This window comes from Hippocampus comes, unplaced genomic scaffold, assembly GCF_001891065.2.
Source record: "Hippocampus comes isolate QL1 unplaced genomic scaffold, H_comes_QL1_v1.1 scaffold73, whole genome shotgun sequence".
Lineage (NCBI taxonomy): Eukaryota > Metazoa > Chordata > Actinopteri > Syngnathiformes > Syngnathidae > Hippocampus > Hippocampus comes.
The window spans coordinates 892,770-916,683 of NW_017806238.1; the positions used below are offsets into that span (position 1 = coordinate 892,770).

Consider the following 23,914-nt stretch of genomic DNA (forward strand, 5'->3'; position numbering starts at 1 on the left):
TTGAATTTCCTCGCAACCCTGCAACTTGTACTTTTCCGAATGCGAGATTGAATGCTTCTTCATGGTGCATCACCAATCAGCACCGGCGCGCAATTGTAAATCATTTCAAATTATTTAGTTAGGAAAGCAAAACAAGACCCTGCAGGGAAATGTGGAAAAGTCTTGAGCTGGCTGAGTTGATCTTGGCATGGTGCGCTGCAATGAGAGCATGCCCCTTCCTGGTCAAGAGAAATTGCTCCAATTTGGGTCATAGTAAAAAGTTCATCCAAGAGCAGAAAAGATTGTGAAAGGACACATTCCAAAAAACCCAGGTTTCTTAGTTTCACCTCGTAACATAAACCTTTTATTGAAGTCTGACCACTTTTTCGCTGCTTCAGGCAATTTTTACTTCCAAATATTAAGGACAGATGAGATCCGTTTTTGCTTTTGTTTTTTTAACCGTGTGGTGGATCCGCTCTCTTTCTGTTCCTATTTTCCATCATGTCAGGACAGCAACTTTTTTCAGTTGCCAGCTTAATACAACAGAGATTGACAAATTCACTTATTAACGCCAACTCTGTAACAAAACCACTCATGAGGCAAAGTGGTATTTATTATTACTCTGACATCTACAGTATATATGTTGGTGATCCAGTTATAGTCATCACATACAGTACAGTACAATTCTCTCGTCACACGCTCTTTCACAACTGTATTTAGTTTACACGATATACAGTAAATATTCCCATCCCCGGAATTCTATGAAAAGGAATTTCCTTCACCCGGAACAAAAACCCGTGCATTAACATTTTGACTACGATATTACATGTTACCGGAACTTACGTCAGCGGAAATTCCACTACCCGTAACCTGGATTGAGACGTCATGCCGCGGGAGCTTAAATACACGCAACGCCCACCCGATGCTACGGAACGAAGACACTGAGACACATTTTCACTTTGCGTTTTTCGATCATCAGATTCGAAACGACGACGTGTAAGTGAGTTTTTATGGGCGTGCGTTTTACTGTAATTGTGAATGATTTTAACTTTATTCATTTAACGTCCTGTAGAACGCGGTACTAGCTTAAAAGCAGCACCCACTCGACACGACCGAAGAAACATGTTCGCTTCGCCGTTTTCATTCATCAGATTCGAAACGAAGACGTGTAAGTGACTTTTTATTGGCGTGCGTTTTACTGCAATTGCGAAAGATTTTAACTTTATTCACTTACGTCGTGTAGATCATGGCATCGAAACGTAGAAGAACTGTAATGACTGGAGCGGAGCGAGTGAAATGCATCCGTTTGAGCGAGGATGGACACAAAGTTAAAAGCATCCAGCAGACACTTGGAGTCGGAAAGACGCAACTCTACGAAACTTTAAAAAACAAGGCATCGATTCAACTCCTGATGACAAGCCACCATCCAGCGAGGAAGCAATGCAAATGGCAACAAATCCATCAGTATGCACAAGAATTACCAGACATCGGTGATCAACGGGACAGTTACTTGCAACTAGCAAGAAAACTGTATGACATGCAGGCAAACATTGACATAAACCAAAGAATGCATCCAACAAAACAATCCAAAATAGACACATTTTTTTCCCAAGACAGAAAAAAAATAAACATTAAAATACTGTACGTATTTTACTGTTGCGATTTTTTTGGATACACCTGTATTGCAGTTTTTGTTCTATAAACAGTTTTTGGACAGTATATTTTTGTATTTTATTGATTGTGTTGTTACATGTGCATTTTGTCAACATACTTGCAGGTTCATAAAGGACATGTACCATGCTCATTTCCCAAATGAGGAATTTCTGTTATCAGGACAAATTGGACAGCGCAAACACGAGTCCGCACTAGAGAATATTTACTGTACTGTACTTAGTATTGTATACAAAAGAATACGTCGTAAAGCATAGAGGTCAATAGAGGGCGCTGAAGCACCACCCTCCTGATAAACTCAATCACCTTGAAACACAAAAATTAAATTACGAAAATACGTTAAAATATATGTAAATATATTTAAGGATACATAGTATTCAGTTAATAGAGAGTAAAAGTCATTATTTTATCGCTGGCGTCTTCCAGTTTGGGCGCATGGAACATCGTCAATGGCCCAAAATGTGACATGCGCAGCAGGGGCTCATGCAATACACAAATATTGTGCAGCGTTTGGCCCAGATTTCTATCGACCACAGCCAATAATGGTTAAACGGAGTTGCCGTAAGAGCTAATGTCATTTCTTTTCCGAATCTGAGCAGCTTTTGCTCTCGACATGAATTTGCCCCATACAGTAGGGCCACCACCACATATTGTAATATGAGGCTCGGTCAGCCAGGATTGCTTCTTCATATTCAAGTCAGAAGTTTTTTTTTTGTTTTTTTTTATTTTTCAGGAGGGTATGCAAAGTCTCGAGTTAACCGACTGATTTTTGCCAATTTGAAAATAAGCGGTTTGGATGATGGATGGATGGATGGATGAAACAAGTTAACATCAGCCGTCCTAATCAGTCCGCTGTTTCCTTGAAGTCTTTTCGCTGAAAATGAAAAATACACTTTGGGCCCAAAATTTGGTGTGACAAACTGTCCTTAATTTCACTCCTTTCACAATAAGCAGCAGTTGGGTGAATATTGGACATCTGAAATGACTAGATTCATTGCAATTATAGGTTGGGAAATGTTCTTAAACTGTTGCACGATTTTCTCACGCGATTATTCACAAAGTGGTCAACCTCACCACAACCTTGCTTCTGAGCAACTGAGCCTTTCGGTGATGATCCTTTTATACCCACTCACGACACTCTTGTTTCCAATGAACTTGTTCCTGAACAGGATAAGCAACTCTGGCAGAGCCAGGGGATGGCAAGGGCTGTCAGCCACCATCCCCACTAAATACCTCGTCACCCAAGTTGCCACCCCTACTGTTGGCAATGAATCTATCAATAATAAATTACAACAAGAAACCAGTACCCCATTTTTAATTGCTTCTTTTTGTCCCTCAGACACAAAAAATGGCAGACTGAAGGGGGTGATCGGTCGACCATAATCCACAATCACAGTATACCTGTGACAAAAACATGACTCTATTCAGGGTGCTTAGAGGGCCACTGTAGATGAGGGGGTGGGGGGGGGGGTGACTACGATTGATGTGTTTGGTACTAGCACATCTGAAGAGGTGCTTGTGAAATGTGGAAAAGACGGTCAAAGAAGATTTTAGAGTAAAGTGGTTCATGGACCAGAATGGGTATTTGTGGAGGCTAGTGAAGTTACACAACATCATGAATGCTGTTTATGCCCTTTTTAAACAATGCCTTTTTTTTTAGACTGAGAACAAATGTTAAGTTTAAATTGAAATTGGTGCTTGAAATTGCCTCACTGAAAATGTTTGTTGACAAGAAAATAATTTGCTGCTATGCACAATGTGCTTTAAGACATAAGTACATGGTCTAAAAAAGGAACCCAATTGGTCGTTCAGTAGTAACTAATATGGCATGTTTTGTTTTATGTATGCATCAGTGCGCTTTTAACAAGCAAAAATATCGTTTCACGGAATACTTGATTAATTGATAAAATGTTGAGTAGGATGCTCAAATACTAAAATGTTCAATAGCTGCAGCCCTACAAATTACTAAATTGGAAAATTGATTCTAAACACTCATTACATTGTCCCTACTGTTCATGTCTCCATCTTGTAACTCCAACCCACCTCTCTCTTCAAAGAAAAAACATGGTTGCTTGGTGCTGCGTGTGTACGTCTATAATTTCTGCCCCCACGCCCCCTTGTCCAATTGAACCTCCTGCCAGTGACCATGTCCTAGGTTTCTTTTCTCATACTGTTGCATGCCCTACAAGAAAAGCGTGCAACACAGTTAGAAAACTCCAGGCATGACGCACCACCGCAAGTCAACATCTCGAGAAATGGAAAGCCACAGAGCAGCTGTGATCCAGGAGGAAATCAAGGAAGTGAATCATGGGCTATAGTTCCAAGTTAGAAACTGAGACTTTCATGGCTTGATATCAGAATATGCAGTGATGCTTTTGAACAAAGCAAAAAAAAAAAAACCAAACAAAAAACACACAAAAAAGACCCACATTCATTAAATATTGATGTTTTCCTTACATGATTGAGTATGTGAAACTGTTCCAATAAAATTCTATGCAGGTGATGACGATATTAACCATATACAGAATTATTTCATCAGACTGAATTTTCCTTCTATATATCTTGCTATCGAACAACGTAACTAGCTAGCTAGAAGCTAGCTAGCTAGCTATCTGTCTATCTATCTAGATAACTAGCTAGCTAGCTACCTAGCTAGCCCACTATCAAGCTATCTCTGGAGCTAGCTTTCTGGCGAGCTAGCTATCAAGGTAAACTGGAGCTCTTCATGGTTTGGCTTAAAAGTAGGAACATGATCAACACTCTCCTTTTTTTTTTTTTTTTTTTAGTCACAGTAATAATATTTCCCAAAAGCCAAGGGACTAAAATTGGCCTAGTTGAACACGCTACGTACGTACTCTTGCAGGCATACATGTGTGAATGGTTGACTGTCCTGATGAGTCAGCCCATTATTTGACAATTAGTTATTAGTCCTGGGTGTACCGCACAACTTACCCAAATGGATGACTGAAATATTGGAACATCTGGCCATGAAAGGGAGTCGAACCATTCTCTAATGGCAATAAATGCGGGATGGGTCCCTTATTTTGCAACTACAGTACTACAGCTCCCACACTTTGGGGAAGAATTTCTGATCGACTTTAGATTGTGTTTGTGATCTTGCATATTTATGATGGAACACAGAAAACTGAAAACTGTTTCCATAAAGTTGGAAGCACAGAATTGTTTGGTGAGAGTCAAATACCACACTGCCCCAAAAGTATTCCAAGGCGTTTTTTTTTTTTTGGTTTGCTTTTTGGATCTTGAACTTGAGAGGCCATCTGGAATAGCCAACAGTCCATATCCATGTATATTCTCATCTCTTCCCTCATTCGACACTTTATTGCTCTTTTACGACGTTATTTTACCATCAAAAGAATTACTTTGTGTCTATGACATTTTGTCAGACCAAATGACTTTCTTCTCGGTTAATGGATTTACCTTGCGGTTTTCCGTTAGGCTTCATATGGACAAGAGCCACACTGCAGCTGCACAAGCCTCCCCTTGTGGGAATAACACACGGTTTCTGTTTTTGAATTCTTTTAGAAAGGCTGCCAGTAACACAACACAATGACATCACTGGCTTAATTTTGTTTCAGTACATTGGTGTTTCACATCTTTACTTGTGCGCTGTAAATGATCAGGCAGGGATGGGCACTTGTTCCTTTCAGCTGAGTTCCTTTGCGTTCACTCCTGCTGTCATGATGTATTTGATTTTGCATTGTATTTTGATCTGTGCCGTCCTGTTTCATGCTTTTCTTATCAGGTCATCAAGCACATGTTTCCAACCGGTCTCATTAGCCCTGCGCCTTGTGTAAGCTAATCGGCTTCCTACATCCTCACATGTCTCATCCAGGTGTGCCTTGTTGTCCTTTACTGCTTCAGGGCGCCCATCTTGTGGGATAAAGCTGGCAACCGTGCTTTCAGTTGTTGCTTGATATGCATGATATTATCTTTTGTGATCATTGTTACAGTGGCTTGCGATAGTATTAGGTCCACCTGCCTTCCCCCATGTGACCCGTGTAAAGTCTTCTGGTCCTATGACTAATTCAAGGTAAAGTAAGGCGGGTTGAAAGTCAGTGGACATGATTGTTACGTTAAATGGAAATACTGTGAATTATTTTGAAAAGGTCATGCATTTTCATAAGACAACAAGATAAGTGCGTGCAGCGGTGAAGTCATCCATCTACTTTCCACTTATAGTTATTAGGGTCGTGGGTGTGTTGGAGCCAATCCCTGCTGACTTTGGGCAAGATGGATGTGAAGTGGGAGTCGGCCAATCACAGGTGGTGAAACCATTTCTTGGGAAAAAAAAAAAAAAGTCTCCAGCTGGATCACACAATGCTCACCGAGTGAGATCCAACTTTGGTTCACAAGCTACAATTCATACAGTCTCAAATTAACTCCAAACAATTACACTGTTGTTATAAAACGTGGCCTCGTGAGCTTCATGGCTGGAACAGAGGACAGTCATTAATAATGGATCATAATGGAAAATTAATGAATGAACCTCCATGAACCCGGTACCTCTGCACTGTGAGGTCGACGCGCTACCATTGGTCCACCGGGCTGCCTGCGCCTCGATGACGATTATGATTATTTTATTTTTCACCGTCGCTTTGTTACATTTCTCGGATCAGACTTGAAATTTGAAAGCCAAAAAATGCGTTTCTCAAACCAATTTAGACAAATAGCGAAACATCACGGTTCCCCTGCAGAAGCCATTTTCTGACTTCAAATCGTGAGCACTTCTTTCAAAAGTCAATATTTGTGTCACGAAACATCTCAGTCATCCGAAAAACAAGCCTTTGTGATGTTGTGTCCGGGGAAAAAAAAGCGTAGTCATACTGACAATATAACAGTGTACCCTGGACGGATGTTGTGATATGTAACCGCCGCTTACGTTTTGAGTGCACTCAATTGAAAGCGCCATTTTGTGAATGTGAAATTTCACATATTTTTCAGCATATATTGGTCTGTCGATTCATGATGGTATTAATTTTGCCAATTATGAATCAGTCTAAAGTGTTGAAAATGCCCCGCTCTCTTTGATGATGCAACGTGACAGTATTTCTCGATTGCTAAGACACATTTCTCAAAAGCTGCTCTCCTTTTTGCTAACCTGTGAAATACAAAACCCAATTTTCACAAAACCCCAGATTCTTCCTGCAAAACCCAAGCCTCACCTCAAAACAGTTCAATCTGTGCCCAAACCTGAACGCTCACCATAAAACAATTCAATCTGTGCTCAAAAACAGAACGATGTGGTCAAATCGTGCCCCTGGTCGATCAAAATTAAGAACACTACTGAGCGGCCAGTACACACGACAAAAATAGAAAACACAATGCTCAGCTGTAGAAAGAAATATTTATTCTTCACTGCAGGCTAAATGCATGTTGAAAAGCTAAATACATTTAGCATGTGTACGTAGAAAAAAAAAGTACCAAAAAAAAAAAGCAAAACGTGCGCAGTACAAAGACAAATCTTGTGCATTTACATGTAACCCTTGTCGAGGATAAAAAAAAACAAAAAAAACTCTTTTCAAAGTCTTTTGCATTTAGCACTTAGATGTAGTAGGCCAATGTAAAAAAAAAAAAAAAAAGAACAAAATTATCTTTCGAATAGACAAATAACAGGCCTGAAAACAGTTGGACTAATTCTCCAAAACATTATTACAGTACTTGGCACAGTGATGTACTGAAACATATACAGTGGTACCTCTACTTCCGAACGTCTCTTCATCTGAAATTTTTAACTTACGAAACGGCTCAACAGAAAAATGTTGCCTCTAGTTCCGAAAGAAATTTCAAGATACGAAAGGTAAAAATACAGTACCGATTGCTAGTCGCAGCTCCGAGTTTCCTGAACGCAACATATTTGTAGCTGCTCTGCCATTGGCTACTACCGAGCATCATCCTGGCATCCCATTGGCTAAGAATACCGAATGCGTCTTTGTGTGACTGTAGATAGATAGAAAAGTATCAGTGCAGTGTCCTCCATTTGTTACATACTTTTATGCATTTTTATGCTATAGAAAACATTTATGTCTGAAAAATGGGGGGTGGGGGAGAAAACACATCTCTACTTACAAAATTTTCTAGTTAACATCCCATTGGCTAAGAATACCGAATGTGTCTTTGTGTGACTGTAGATAGATAGAAAAGTATCTGTGCAGTGTCTTCCATTTGTTACATACTTTGATGCACTTTTATGCTTTAGAAAACATTTATGTCTGAAATATGGGGGCGGGGAGACACATCTCTACTTACAAAAATTTTCTAGTTTAGAAATTTCTTCCAGAACCAATTAATTTCGTAAGTCGAGGTACCACTGTACTTGTATTTAAGTAGAGTGTAGAGCTATCCATCCATCCATCCATCAAAAAAAATAGTCACGATTGCGTGGTGGTGGTGGACCCCAAAAAAGCAGGCAGGAGGGAAGAGCAGGGTGAACTTGAAGAATTGTATTAAAACACAGAGAAAACTAAATCCGAAACAGACAAAGTCTTAACAACAAAACGAATCCAAAGTATCAAACAAAACCATGACTGAAGCTCAAAAAAACTAGAACAGAACCATGACAGAAACAAACATGACAGGACAAGCAAACAAACAAGCAACAATGACCTGACGATGAGTGGTCGGGCTGGGCGTCCTTTTATACAACTAATTACCAAACGACCAACAGGTGTGCAGCTGCAAGGGGAGCCCTACAGTGCCACCTGTTGGTCACAAACAGAACCATGACATTTATATAGTCATCCTCCAGTAATTAGGGTACAAATTTCATGAAACTTTATCGGCATGTCCCCAAATAGCTCAAAATGATGTAATCGGTCAATTTAAATGTGCCACCTCGAATTGTAAAAAGAAAAGCAATCCTGTGCATAGTCCGTTGTATATTCGACACCATCCAGCAACACTTTTTTTTAGGGTGAAATCAAACGTCATAGGTAAGGATGTTCTGAGCTCAGGTCGCTGTCTGGGCTCTCATCATCAGTCACTGTTCTGGGTGAGCTCGCCGAACGTTGTAGTCCCTCAATACCCGAAATTTCTGACGGCAACAATATCCCCTTTTTGACGTTTTTCAGTTCTCGCTCGAGCGCTTCTGCCCCCTGTTGGCCACACTTAACGCGCTTCCACTTCATCCTCCTGTTCTGGAACCAGACCTTCACCTGAGAGGGGAATCACAAATGAAATCAGGTAGAGTCAAGACAGTTTGATTTATATCGGGGACAAATCACAACAGAGGTTATGGCGAAGGGCTTAACATATAGAGCAGGTTTAGAACGGTGCTGGAAATAAAACTGATTTAATGACGACAGCAAGGAAAACTCTTTAGAAGAAATCTCGAACACAACTGTCACCTAATAGTTTTTTTTCCAATATCCGTCTCCCCATTTTGGGAACCGCAAGACTCACGTGCGTGGGTGGAGCCTATCCCAGCTGACTTTGGGCCAGCATATCGCAGGGGCAGAGATAGACACGCAATCATTCACACCCAGGGATAATTTAACGTGTTCCATTCACCTGCCATGCATGTTATTCGGAATGTGGGAGGAAACCGGAGTACCCGGAGAAAACCCACGCAGACACGGGGAAAATATGCACATTCCACACATGAATCCCGCAGGTTCGATTTCAAAGCCATGAGCTCTGCACTGCGAGGCGAAAAATGCTGACGAGGCGTCCACCGTGCTGCCTGTTTTTGACCCTTTCGGGGGACAACGGTTACTCCAGTGGACAGCTTATCCGGTTGTCAGGTTACACGTTATCATTTTTTGTGCATGAAAGGGGTAATATTTTTCATTTTGGGGGGTGAGGGGGACGCTTTTGTTTTTTTTTGGGGGGATTGTTAATTTTTCCTGGGAACATGCATATTGACGGTGCAATGTTAATGGTTGAACAAACACGTTGTTACGGGGGTCTCCTTAAAAGTGATGATTATGGAGGTCCAAAGATTCCGTGATATGCTCCCTTGCTCCCAAAACTTCTCTTTCTCCTCCTCCTATTGGCTCTTATTTCGTTGGGCCACTCAAACAAGACAAGTAGGAATGTTTGTGCCTTCCCTGATCAGGTTTGGTGCCAAATTCATCACAATACTTCACAACACAATGCTGTTGAAAAACATTACGTGGCTACTGGCCCAGCTTTTCATTAACACATACACACAAAACCCCCCACCCCAAAAAAAAAAACAGAGGAGGGGGGAGCGACTTGAAAGCAACGTTCAAGTGTTTGCTCATGAAACCCATGATTTTTAAAGCCTTGTCGAGCCGCGTATTGACGTTCACCCTTTCGTGCACCCTGTCACCCGATAACATGGTAAGCTGCCCGCTGAAGTAACCGCTGTCCCCAAAAAGGGTCCAATTGTCATGTTTAATGAAAAGAGAGAGGATCAGTCATAACAGACAGAAAGTAGGACCACCATTCAGATCCTCTCGAATCAACGTGGATAACATTTGACCATCTCTCAAGGATGGTACATGGTCCGAGCCGATGGCTACATCGCATCGGCCCGCTCCGATGATGCTAGCTACAGTCTGTCACATTTCACACAGGTCATCAATTGCTTGCTTGGTCTCAATATCAGATGGCTGTGATGGCATCGCAGATCACCGACGACTAAGGTTTGCTCTCGGAGGTCATCCACCCATGTTCTACCTGATAACATGAGAAGCTGTCCACTGCAGTAACCGCTGTCCCCGAAAAGGTTAAAACCTTTCAGGGTCAGACTATTGGCTGATTTTGGAAGGACTTGCAGTTGGATGCCACACTGGCACTCGATTCTTTGTCCGGGTGAGGGGCGCTGCTTAGCCCCTCCCACCAGTGGTGTAGTGGGGATTTTTTAAGTGGGTGTACGCGATTCTGGGATGTTCTATATATACATACAGAACATCAATCATAGGCTACAACACCAGTTGAACTAACGTTAAATTTAATGTTTTACTACTCCAAAATAATCACAGGCCAACGTTATTAAGCATAACTCGAATTAGAACAATGATCAACAAACATTTCAATAAAAATTGAATGTGGCGTCGGGAGAAGTGGGTGGACGGCGTATCCCCGCGTACCACGCCCTGCTGCTTAGCCCCTCCCACTACACATTAGTAGCACCGCCTGGCTCACTTCTCTTATTCTGTCCTGTCCTAATCCTGTCCCTCGATGCTATTTGCTACTCGTCCGTTCTTCGTAGGGTGTCGCACCCAGTCCACATACAGTTAAAATCAACATCCTGTGTAATACTTTTTAGTACTAATAGTCAACAACATGGGGGATGGAGGGGTTACCGCAGAGAGCAAACCTAGTGGTCGGTTATGTATTTACATTCACTGGCTTGCCGCAAGTTATTTTCATAGATTTGATTGTGTTTCTATGCTTCTGACTCCGCACGATTGATATGAAGAAACACGTGCCCTTACTTGTCGTTCAGTCAGGTCCAGGTTGACCGCTATTTCGTAGCGTCTCAGTCTGGTCAAATAGTTGTGGTGTGCAAATTCGGACTCCAGTTCCTGAATCTGTTCTTTTGTGAAGGCCGTGCGTTCCTTTCTGGGCTTGTTGGTCATGTCTGACTTATAGCCCCCGTCTTGGGACTCTGAAATGAAAAGCAGAACATTTTCCAGTCGGTCTAGCGAAGGGTGGGGGCGGGAGGAGGGTAAAAAGGGGGTCGAATGAAAAAAAGACTCAGTGTTTTGGTTTCAGAAGCATACGGATTGCACGGTTTCAGATGGAAGTAAAATTTGACATTGCTTGCGTTGCCGAGTTATTACAAATATGTAAATTTCCAGTAACATGATTTTGATTGTGGGTTGCGGACGAGAAGTTTTGCAAATCACCTCAATCGCAACACTTCCAAACAATATTTATATTCTACTTTAAAAGTGATGAAGTAAAAAATAAATAAATAAATTAATTAATTAATGTGTTTTTCTTTTTCAAGTTACTTCAAAACAAAACAAAAAAAAAAACCTTGATTTTTTATCATGATGAGTATTTGTATAAAAAGGCTCCTTCAGTGTTAGCATGAAATAACTTAGATTTTTGACTCTACTTCCTCGGGTTTACATTTTGTGATTGCCTCCGCACTTGATACATGCAAATTTCAAAATGACACCATCTGTTTATACAGCTCTGAAATCAGAAAAAAAAATTAATAAATCATACCCGAATACTTGCAACGGTGAAAAATCAAATGTGGTTTTTGGCTACTGGCAGCTTCCTCTGAATTTTTTCAGATCTTTACTCTCTCAGTCAACACAATGTCTCTCCCAGGGAATCCGAAAATCTTCCACCTGGCGCGATCTCCAAAACCGCTTGTCAGTGTTGCTCAATGATTTAAACATTACGTTTTGAAATCTTGCTGGATTTGTCCTATTTAGTCTCTTTTACCATTCAATGATTTATACTGCACATGTTCACTTCCAAGTCTTCAAAAAAAAAAAGATTTTTTTTTTTAACTGCCAGAATGAGGTTTTATGCCACCGATGACCTAACAGCACTTGTTTTAAAAACCGACTGACTGTTTAAAATTTAACCAACTATTCTGTCGAGATACATCGATGGACTAAGGAGACATAGGTCATGACCCCTCCATTTTCTTTTTTAAAGAGTTAAGTTCCAGGTTTGAGGAAAACAGCCTGTGGCTTTTTCAATTCATTGTATGGAAATTGAGTGTTTCTAAATCTGGATGGTTCTGAGGGCACGATGAAAAAAGACGCATTTTCTTTCTTTTTCACCCTTTCGTGCACCCTGTAACCTGATGATAAGCTGTCCACTGAAGCAACCGCTGTCGCTGAAAGGATAAAAATGACCAAACTTGATGGCACAAAAAGCTTTGCAAATTTTAACGAGTGGCTGAAAATTAAAGAATTTGTGAACTTCGACCTAAGCCAAATCAACTCAAATCATAAATTTCACTGTTTTGATCAAACTACATGTGGACGACCTTCAACACTAGTCCACTTTTGTTGGTCATAAATAAACACGTGCTTTAACAGGATGGTAACAAATAAATCCATCCATCCATTTTCCGCTTTATCCTCACAAGGGTCGCAGGGGGTGCTGGAGCCTATCCCAGCCATCTTCAGCCAGTAGGTGGGGGACACCCTGAACCGGTTGCCAGCCAGGGTACACACAGACAAGCAACCATCCGCGCTAACACTCACACCCAGGGACAATTTTGAGCGTTCAATCAACCTGCCTTGCATGTTTTTGGAATGTGGGAGGAAACCGGAATACCCGGAGAAAACCCACCCAGGCGTGGGGAGAACACGCAAACGCCACACAGGAAGGCCAGAGCCGGGATCGAACCCACAACCTCTGCACTGTGAGGTTGACGCGCTAACCACTGGACCATCCATCCATCCATCTTCTGATCCGCTTCATCCTCACGAGGGTCGCGGGCATGCTGGAGAGTACCGTCGAGCAGACACCCTGAACTGGTCGCCAGCCAATCGCAAGGCACACAAACAAACAACCATTCGCGCTCACAATCACACCAGAGACAATTTGGAGCGTTCCATTAACCTGCCATGCATGTTTTTGGAATGTGGGAGGAAACCCGAGTACCCGGAGAAAACCCACGCAGGCCCGGGTAGAACATACAAACTCCACACAGGGAGGCTTTTGGAATGGAAAAAATATATATATTGTAAAGTCAACAATCCAAAGTGGAAAAACATTCCTTCTTACCTTTGGGAGTCATCGCGTCAGTTTCATCCGATGACAGACTCTTCTGACTGTACTCCTCACAGGATGTTCCGGAAAGTTCCCCGCCGGGTTCGGTACCGCACAAATTTCGATCCGCGGAGGACTGTTCTGAAGCGATATTCTCAAGTGGCGGCAAACTGAGGGAAGGGGAGGGAATCTGCTGAGAGATGAGCCACGAGGAGGACTGCTGGGGAATGTGGACCTGATGAGCTGCATCATGAAGCACGTCATCGTCTTCTACTTCTTGGAAGCCGCAGCGAGCCGAGAGGTTACTGTGACTGTGTAGAGGCAACGGGGTCATGGCAGGAAGTAAATCCTGAGCTGATGTGTGAGGGCTGCGTAAACAACCAAAGAGGGAGTGATCCATAGTGGGGGTGGCGGGGGGGATGCCACCAAACCCTCACTCCAGACTGTCGGAGGAAACCAGCCACTCTCCACAGAGGTAAGAAATAAGAAATCAGGATTTTTTTTTTCCACCCAGATCTTCAGATTCGCCACAAAATCCAACAAAAAAAAGGATTTAGTTTGAAAAAACTAAAGCCAAGCCTGAAAAAAAGAGGCCAAAAAAGGCAGACTGATGACAGCAAGGAAGGTCAATACCATTTCAGCAGAAGTTGCGTTGGAAAGCCGAAGGAGAGCTGCGGGGATGAAGAAAGGAGGAGGCAGTGGGAGAATATTACATCCAAGTTGTAACCTGAGATGGAGGCTGGTTCATTGCTTCACTCCGACTGACCACGTTTATTCAACGACGGACGATAAATCCGAACCACGCTCACTCACAGTATAAGTGAAGTTTGCCATTTCGGAGCTCACGTGGAAATAATATATGAGTGATGCACAATTTGCAAGCACACTTTAAGTTGGGCAGTTACAACTCAAGCTTGAAAGTTTTGCTTTTGTGAAATGGAGCTTTTCCGCATTTCACAACAAAGAAATGTGAATTTACAGACCCTTGCATTGAACCCCAATGTATCGATACAGGACGAGTCACCGCAACTCTGCAAATTAATTTGGGGCAAACAACTTGGTAACTCACATTTGTTGCCATAAATGTCATTCATTTAGATTGTAAAGTTGTTCATGGTTAAATGTCCTTTCCACTGACTTCATCATTTGCAATGTCAAATATCCGCAACCTCATCTTAATGCCGAAAAGTTGGGGTGTCAAAACGAATGACTCAAGGGGCGGAAAACCAAGGCCAACGGGTATCACATGTATTCTACAGTAAAAGTAACGAGAATGCGTGGAATCGAACGATTCCATTGGAAGACACTGGAAAAAAAAAAAACTTCCGTTAAATTGCCTTCCTGAAGTGTCAAATTTTCTCTTCTGGGCCGGAGCTATGTGGTGGCCAGGGGTGGCCCTGGCCACCCCTTGTCACTCTTTGGCAACCACCACCCGCTGATACTTTCCCACAAGTTACAAATGTTAACTGTATATTCAAATAATTTGTATCCAATTGATCTGAATGCAAATTTTAAAAGAATCTGTCAAGTCAAAAAACATTTGACTCTTGCAGTCACCATTAATCAAAATCACTATTTTCGCACCATATATAGTAAAGAACATGGCTGAGAAGTCATTGTTTGTCATAACATCCACAGTCATGCTTTCATGAAATAAAATTCATTCATTTATCAATGCTTTTCACTCTCTTCAGTGAATGGAGACGTTCAGTAAAGATGACGTAGCATAACGGAGACGTCACCATCCATGACATCACCTTGTTTCCGTACACCCTGAGCTGGTTACCAGCCAATTGCAGGGCACACATCGGCGAACAATCATTCGCGCTCTAACTCACACAGTTGAGAGTGTTCCATTAACCTGCCATGCATGTTTTTTGGAATGTGGGAGGAAACCGGAGTACCCGGAGAAAACCCACGTAGGCACGGGGAGAACATGCAAACTCCACACAGCCGCCCATAAAATGTATTTCTTTTTTTCTTATTGATAAATAAACCTGAAAAGAGAGAATAGAGATGTTGATTAGTTTCTAACCACATTGTTGTTTTGGTTTTGCAAATAAGTTCTTTAAAAAAATCTTACCTTCGTATTCCTTGAGGACCATCTAGCAAATCAAGCTCAGCAAAACCTCTCTTTTGACTTGTTCCTCCTTGATTATGAGTGTGATTGGCATGGTGTGAATATTATTTCATGAAACCCTGACTGTGAGTGGTGTGATGAAGAATCCCGCACACACAAACACACGTGTATATTAAATATGTCTGTCCTGGCCAATTCTCGCTGCGTAATGAGCAACGTTGGCTACTTTACCGAAAAGTTGACTTGTTATCCTCTTTGTCTATGTGCATGCAATCCTGTAGTATAGATTGTTGATTGACTGCCAGGATACAAAGAGACGGGGGAGATGTAATTTATGGTAGACATATACTTTATTTCATTTTGAGATCGTTAAAATATTTTGCCATAAATGTTTGGCGCATGCGCGCGCACACAATGATTTTCAACACTGCATTTCTATAGATATGAAAGACTATATTAAAAGGCAACCGTATGCATGTTAAACTCTGGTGGCACCTATCGGGGGCAAAGTGGATGGCAGCCAACCCCACTGGCCACACCTTCTTGTTGAAGAATAAAAAGTTTGTTGGTGTCATTGCGCATCTTATATATAATTGGAATGAATGAGCTGTTGATCGCAATATGCAAAATAGCGTAAGCCATCGGTGACAATTGATCGCTCTGATTGGCAGTTCTATAACGAGTAGTATATGAGATGTAACTGACACAATAGCCAGGTTTACATGGAGGCACACAAATGGGGTGGAAGAGATTTAATGATTGAATTTACAGGGGGAAGGTATTTATAGATCGATTGGTTTTCTAAGAAGACGTGTGTAATGAATAATTCCTCAGGGACGTCTTTAAAACAAGACTTATAGTAAGTACCCTCTCCCGGCAATTTGAACACTAGCATGACGTCGGATTGAATATTTTATCGGAATGGCGACAGAACAAAATGAGACATTGTTCCAATTTTTGTTACAAAGTAGCTCGTGAGTTACAGAACTTTTTGGAAGGATAGTGCTGACATAACATTGAACAAAAAAATGTGGGGTTTTCTTCCAGACAACGCACCATTTTACAGAAATGTTGCAAAGATCACGTTTTTTAAAAAAAAACAAAAGACTAAATTGGGCTGTGCTAAATGCCTTCAAAATATTTATTTTATATACAACCATTTTCTGAATTGTCCAGGGTACGCTTAACGTATCACCAACCAATCACCGACTTCCTGACAGTGTCAACCGTAAAATTAACCAATCAAAACCAAGAAGTAGATTTGAATGTTTACCCACAATGCATTACGGTATGTTTGCATCCCACAAATAAAGTCACACATAAACGAAACCGACACTACTTGGTGACAGTGTTATCCATCTAATAATTTGTTATATTATCACCACTTCTATGCAATTTTATATTCAACTTTTTAATTTTCACCTTCACCGAGAAACGTTTCCTCACTAGACATATATGAACTGTTCGCGCCCACCCGGTTAAAAGGGCTTCAACAACGTCAGTGTTTCGGATGACAACCTTAACTGGGCGTTATCCGCGGAATCTAAATCAAGAGATTTCGGAAGCACAATTTTTATAACAGGGAATACTGGTAACCACTCGTTCCAGTGTCCCGCATACTATGTCTAACAGTAGCGTCTCGCACCGTCATATCTCTTAATATAACGTTATCTTAGATTTGCAGGGGCCGTTTTCCGTGTTTTCGATTATTGAGTCAAAGTTTATCCCTTACTGTTCAATGTTCATGGTCTCTTTTTTAAAAACTGCATTAAACAGGCGGGGGCGACAAAATCGTATTTCCTCATTTCACTGCGGATTTGGGCAGAGTATTTATCATGAGAAAAAAAAAGAAAAAATTATTAAGATTGTGGCTGTCATTAAATTAAGTGCTCTTCAGTGGATGTTGAAACATTTCTCTTTTCACCTAAACACCTCCCCGGATGTAAAGGGCCCGGTTGTGATTGGGCACCAAACCGTAACCCGGATGTTTTCTTCGCAGTTTCCCATGACGTCACAGGTTAATTTGCATTACATTTCTTGCAAAGGTTTATATTCTAAATTAAATTTAGGAAGGTTATATGTAATTTTTTTTGGTATATTTATGTAAGAATTGGAACTGCGTTTTGTGTCTAGAAACGATGCTAAGCATAAGAAAGCTATCAGAGCCTAGAAATTGTGCTTCCATTAATATATATATCTATAAAACAGACTCGTGATCCCGAACATGTTTTTACTTTCTTGCTTTTGGTGATTTATTCTTTCATTTTGTTTTTGAAGTATTTGCTTTTTGTAATGTATATGTTCATGTCTGGAGCGGGGTTTGAATACATATGATAGCCATTTAAAAAAAAACAGTGAACACATTGCAGTGGTCAACTGTACAATACTGGAGTGAGCGATGGAGTCTCATTTCACTTCTTATCAGGATCAGTTTGCAATTGGGGTGAGAAAAGTGGACGAGTCAATAAAAAGACAGCTATTGTACCTTTTCTGGGTCAGCAAAGCTGTTTTCACTCCTGCAAGTGTCGAGTCAGATCGGTTAAGATCCAGATCGCTTGACACCATAAAACAATCTGTATACACACACACACGCAAGAGCTTTTTCTGTTCTGTCAGTCAACACTTTCGTTGGAAGTTTTTTTTTCTTTTAAGAAAGCATTGTGCGTGTGTGTGTTCGTGTTCAGAATCACAAATTTTATTTGCAATCAACATCAATTCATGGGAGTCTTTTTTTTTTGGATAGTCATACTAAAAATGTCAATCTATACTGTTTATTAATTTTTTTAGGATGGCTGTCGTGCGCCCTGCAATTGGCTGGCAACTGGTTCAGGGTGTCCCTTGCCTACTGTCCGAAGACAGCTTGGACAGGCTCCAGCAACGCCCGTTACCCTTGTGAGGATAAAGCGGTCCAGAAAATGGACAGATGGCTGTAGTGCGCCATTAAAAAGAGATTCTGAAAGAAAACTGCAAACCAAACTGTTGGGGTGGATCCTTGTTGAGCACTGCAGCCTTGAGCAAAACACAGAAACCCTTCCTTAGCTGAAATCAGCATTCTTGAATTCTTTGTATTGCACATTCATACCTGTCAAGTTTTCGGAGCGCCAACCTGTATAAACTACCAAAAAAATCCTGATAAAGAGCAAAAAATCCTTATAACATACCAAAGCATTTTATATGTCAAAATAACGGCAGAAAAGACCCCACGAAATATGAATATTTGTTTCCTTGTAGAACTTGCTTGTACACTACCGAAGTATGCAATGAATACTCTGCTGTTTTCAACTAGGAAGCACGTGATTTACTGGAAAGTTACCGGAAATGAAAGCATTCGAGTAGACTAGCACCATTCTGGGCAAAAGCAAACGGAACTACCTGTTAGGGGGAAAAAAAAAGAAAAAAAACCCCGGAAATTTTCAGACTCCGTATGATTTGTGCGATATGGCCATATACGTAAGATTCACCACAAAATCAGTATGAAATATGGCTAAACCGTATGAGTTGACAGGTATGCACATTAGATAAAACCATAGAAACAGAATCCTGATTTGAGATTTAATGAGCACAAAGGAAATAAACCCGCATTAAAAAAAATCATGCAACAGAAATACTGTACATTTTTCAATTTTTTATTTTAACATCAAGCCTCTATTTGGTGGCAAAAAAAGCAGAATGCAAATTTAACACTAACAAAGAATTAGAAAGTATTTTATTCGTCCTAAAAAAAAAAAAATGGCCTGCCCACCTAGTTTCACTTGTACATACAAGTACCACAAAATATTTTCCTTTTTTTCCCCGGAGAAGTCCATACTGTCAAAGCCCCAGCAGACGGCTGCAAATAAAGCGAAGCAACTGCATCCAGGCTTAGTAGCTAAGTGGATCTGGTATGGTTAACATCACTTGGTCTTGCTCTGATGAGAACTCTAGCGATTTCCACGGAGAGTCAATTAGAGTATCGTACAGTTCTTCGCTGTTCTGGATGAACCTCTTGTTTGTTTCCACCACATCCAACTCTGCCGATGGATCTGCCACACAGACACAGTTGCTTACGGAAACATACCCTCACCGTACGTAACTCAATAGTCCAAATATGTTCATGATGTGCAAGCATCAATCTCCAAATACAAACCTTCGAGTCCATCATCCTGAACATCGACTTCCTAAAAAAAAAAAAAAAAAAAAAAAAAAAAAACACGACGTCATAATTTCTATTTACAAAATATGGATTCCAAACCGGAAACGAGAGCTTACCTGTGATTGGGCATACTGTGAGTAATCGTACTGTGGGTACGTGTAGCCGTACGTGGCTGCAGTTTGATCGTATCCCCAGGAGGAGTAATAGTTCGGATACGCCTGCTGCTGGTGGTATTGGCTGTACTGGTCGTAGGGGGGCGTGTAGCCGGTGCTTGTCGGCCAGGTTTTGGGTTCAGGCTGCAGCGGTCTGTTCCTTAAACTGTGCACGGAGAGAAACGACATCAAAAGGACATTTTGGCATCAGGTCTCTCTCAGGCGTTTCAGGTAGTCAAGACTGGGGTACAGTTATGTGTTGAAAATATCACGTCAAGACAACAACAAAGCGATCAAAATTCACAGAGACCTCCCGAAACAACTAAAGAGGTACATTCTTGCCAGGTCAGTTGTTTGATGCAGTGGTGCTACAATTACCGCATTTTCCGCGCTATAAGGCGCTCCTAAAAGCATTCAATTCTCTCAAAAGCAGACAGCGCCCTTTATAATCCGATGAGCCTTATATATAGTGTTACAGTCTCTTCATGTTCCCCCTTTAAGTTGTTTCCCTGTTAGTGTTCCTACGCCATCTAGTGGTGATTGTCAGCAGGAGCCAATTTTAACCTAAAAGGGGTTCTGCCCGACATTAATTGACACGTGCATTCGCCAACACAAACTCAAAAAGACAACTACTTTGTGGGCTCTGCGCAACCATAATGAAATGAATATCAAAAGCATTTTTAACTACTGACTAAACGAAGGAAGAAGGAGACAAGTAAGACTTCTAAGGCTATTTATTTGTATTCGTGCCAAGGAATAAACCCTGAACTGTTATGGCCTTCGTGTCGTGCGTCATTCTACATCCTGAGGGAGCGAAACATGGATCAATATTCTGATTTCTTGGACGTAGTATTTTATATGATCTCTAAACGCTTTGTTACAGCGGCAGCGGTTGTGAAAGCTCGATATAAATTGAGCCGTATTGTATTGTATTCCCTTTAGCGACGCTCCATCTAGTGGCTGCATAGCGCAACCGCAGCCACTATTGTAGCTTCTATTCTATGTGCCTTATAATGCGGTGTGCCCTCAATATGAAAACTGTTTTAAAATAGGCCATTCATTGAAGGTGCACCTTATACTCCGAAGCCCCTTATAGTGCGGAAAATACAGTAATTAAATGTTGCCGTCTTGAAAAAAAACATTCTGTACTAATAACCGGAGGGGGTTATATTTTTAAAAACGGTATTTGCTCAATGTAGCGGTTGGCTACAAATTAAATCAAATGGATACGAGTTTTTAGTTCCATCACGACGTCATGCAAAAAGTCCCCTAAGACAAACTTACTTGCTAGCCGCTATGCTTAGTCGCAGGGGTTTACTCCCCAGTCCCACAGCTCCTTGACACTCGTCCAGCGCTCGCTTCTGCAAGCGCTCGTCGGGAAACTGAACAAAGCCGCAACCCCTACAGCGAAACACGCATTGCCTTCATCTCACTTGTACATGAGTTGACATTTAGATTCAGAAACATTAAATAACTCGGGGCAAGGCAAGACTAATGGCTTTCCTAAACGTCACGGATGTGTAATAGTCAACACGGAGTCGGGTTGCACGATACACCCGCACGAGAAAAGTGCCACAATTCAACACTGTCGAAAACGATATCACACACGTTTTTAGTCCAGTAATCTCTGACTTTTCCGTGAAGTGGGCTGTTCCTTTCTACCAAGTGAGACAAGGAAAAATATTGGGTGCGACGTTTAAACGACTTACCTCCAATCTGTGCTGCTTTTTAACATCGATATTTTGTGACCACAACCCTCTGTGAATATTGAGACTACACAAATCTTAGCAGCGACAACTTCATTTTAGTTCGAAATTGTGAAATCTGTTCTGCCCATTTTTTTTTGTTTATTTTCAAAGACGGAACATAATGGCATATATATTTTTTTAAATTCTTGACTATCCATCCATACATTTTTGGATCCACTTTAGCCTATCCCAGCCGCCTTCGGGCAGTAGGCGAGGTACACCCTGAATGGTTGCCAGCCAATTGCAGGCCACACAGAGACTAACAACCATCCGCGGTCACACTCACACCTCGGGACAATTTTGAGTGTTCAATTAGACCGTCACACATGTTTTTGGAATGTGGGACGAAACCAGAGTACCCGGAGAAAACCCGCGCAGGCACGGGGAGAACATGTAAACTCCACATGGGAAGGCCGAAGCTGGAATTGCCCACCGGGGCACAATTCTCAACAACCTAATATTATTTTTAATGCACAAAAATGCAAAGAAGTTGAAGTTATGCCTTTTTTTCTTCTTCTATGATTCCATGGTAGTGATGTTTTTGCGATGGTATTGTTTCGGCATTGACATTCTGTACTCATGAAGAGTATCCAAAGTTCAATTTTGGTATTATAACACCAAAACCATGGAGTGGAGCATTTATTTATTTATTTATTTTTCCTCAAAGATCCATAAGAAGAATGCAGAAACATAATTTAGCGAGTTGATAACACTGTTGAATATTTGTAATGGCAGAACATTTTACAAGTTCGGTTCATGTGTGGAGTTTGCATGTTCTCCCCGTGCGCCGACGGCGTGTTTTCTTTGGGTACTCCGGTTTCCTCGCACATTCCAAAAGCATGTGTTGCAAGTTAATGGAAAACTTGAAATTGTCCCTAGGTGTGATTGTGAGTATTCCCATACTAAACGGCGACATGATGAAAACTTACTTGGAGTTTCCCATGGTGTCCAGCACTACTTTTCCTCCCCGGCACGAAGGGAATCGATTGTAGAAGAACTCGTACAGCATCCCATCGTCTACCTCTGGAGTGAGATCTCCCACAAACAAGGAGTACATCTGACTGCAAAAGATGAAATGGGACCGATTATGACAACACATAATGTGGTGACATTAAAATAAAATTCATAGTCGGCCTCATGCGGTGATCTTTCACACTCAAGCTCCAGTTGATATCCTGCTTCTTCATTTCGTCTCACCCTGTTTCTTGTTTCCCAAAGGTAGCTCGGTTTAACTTGAATCTTGTCGGCTGTAAGAGAAAATGAAATATGTCAACCGACCAGAAATAATAACGACATACTCCCCAACAATTCTTCATACTGGACTGGCTCCGGGGAGGGATTTCCCATTGATTTTACGAAGACACCTCTCAGCCGTGGCCTCATCCGCCATTTCCACAAAACAATAACCCAAGGCACTGCTGGACGACGGCGCACTGTCAAAAGTTAAATTAGAATCACGGGTATAGCAACAACAGCAACAAAAAACTACACAGAGTTTCGACTCTCACCCTGGAACCTTGCTGCGTATGATCCGAACACTGACTGCCTGCTCACCCATGGTAGAAAAGGCTCTGGTGATGAACTTCTCGTCCATATAAGAATCCAGCTACAGATTAGTCAAGAAACAGTATTTAGCAATCGAGACATATTTGTTCATCATCACGCTTTGGCTGATGAGCTCCAATACATAAACTCTATCCAAAACCATTTTAACTTTGGATTTATCAATAAGGTTTACTACTTGGGTCAGGGCAACCATACGGCGGGTGGGTGGGATCAATGACAATTCTACACAATAGTTACTGGCACGGGCTTTCGATAAAATAGTACGTATTTCCAAGTTGCTGCAATCCCTGAATGTGGTTGCAGTTTATAATAGTAATAGTGGTGGCCGTGGTGCATACATTTCCAAAACGTCGGGATCACTATGAAGCAAGGGGCACCATTCCCAGTTCCATTTAATTTCATTACGCAGGTACAGCTCAATGCTAAATACAATGAAACCATGGTTGAAGCCGTTTTAATTGGAGCATACCGCTAATGTTCGTGACGATATCGTGAAAACAGCACGTGGAATACCGCAAATTACGATACTCGACGGAACCAAACGAACAACTCACACCGCGATGTTGGGAATCCCGACTGTCGGGTATTCACGACAGAGTGGGGTCAAGTTGGAAAATAAACAGTTTAAAATGGTGTAGTTAGCTGCCACAAGTATCGTTCGGCCAAAAGAATCGAACAATACCACCACAATGCATTTCAACATTTCTCACAATTTAAGAAAAACAGCTATGAGCTTACATTTCCCATCCATAATGTACTCATGGTGCGGTCGACAATGTGGATTTTCAAAGCGGAGTTTACAAGGCAAGGTAAATTCGAAATAAACGTGTTAGCGTCCACATGCTAACAAAAAGGAGCGGACGTGCTAGGCTAACTGTGCGGGTTGACGTCACCTGGAGGATGTACGTCA

General features: G+C 41.5%; 2 protein-coding genes and 1 long non-coding RNA gene across 5 annotated transcripts; 1 reads left to right on the top strand and 2 right to left on the bottom strand.

Moving 5' to 3' along the window:
- Positions 1 to 1,837: 1,837 nt before the first annotated feature.
- On the bottom strand, positions 1,838 to 23,914 carry LOC109507706 (tRNA selenocysteine 1-associated protein 1). Of its 3 annotated transcripts, XR_002166509.1 has the most exons (10): positions 23,743 to 23,913; positions 22,947 to 23,044; positions 22,757 to 22,871; positions 22,636 to 22,685; positions 22,368 to 22,499; positions 20,975 to 21,091; positions 19,655 to 19,856; positions 19,533 to 19,563; positions 19,218 to 19,428; positions 1,838 to 1,867 (listed from the first exon to the last, which is right to left on the bottom strand). XR_002166509.1 is itself a non-coding variant. In XM_019857320.1 (9 exons), exons 1-9 carry the CDS (start codon positions 23,764 to 23,766, stop codon positions 19,268 to 19,270), a joined length of 930 nt encoding a protein of 309 aa, XP_019712879.1. In that variant the 5' UTR covers positions 23,767 to 23,913; the 3' UTR covers positions 19,202 to 19,267. The 3 variants fall into 3 exon arrangements, 2 of the variants coding, with proteins under 2 accessions (XP_019712879.1, XP_019712880.1); XM_019857320.1 differs by lacking the exon at positions 1,838 to 1,867 and having other exon boundaries at positions 19,202 to 19,428; XM_019857321.1 differs by lacking the exons at positions 1,838 to 1,867; positions 20,975 to 21,091 and having other exon boundaries at positions 19,202 to 19,428; positions 23,743 to 23,914.
- On the bottom strand, positions 8,428 to 13,835 carry LOC109507708 (homeobox protein MOX-2-like). The gene is made up of 3 exons (XM_019857323.1): positions 13,342 to 13,835; positions 11,073 to 11,245; positions 8,428 to 8,822 (listed from the first exon to the last, which is right to left on the bottom strand). The coding sequence occupies exons 1-3, from the start codon at positions 13,724 to 13,726 to the stop codon at positions 8,595 to 8,597; spliced, it is 786 nt and encodes a 261-aa protein (XP_019712882.1). The 5' UTR covers positions 13,727 to 13,835; the 3' UTR covers positions 8,428 to 8,594.
- Positions 18,267 to 19,049, top strand: LOC109507710 (uncharacterized). Its single transcript, XR_002166514.1, has 2 exons — positions 18,267 to 18,471; positions 18,905 to 19,049. It is a non-coding gene; the product is annotated as an uncharacterized LOC109507710 (long non-coding RNA).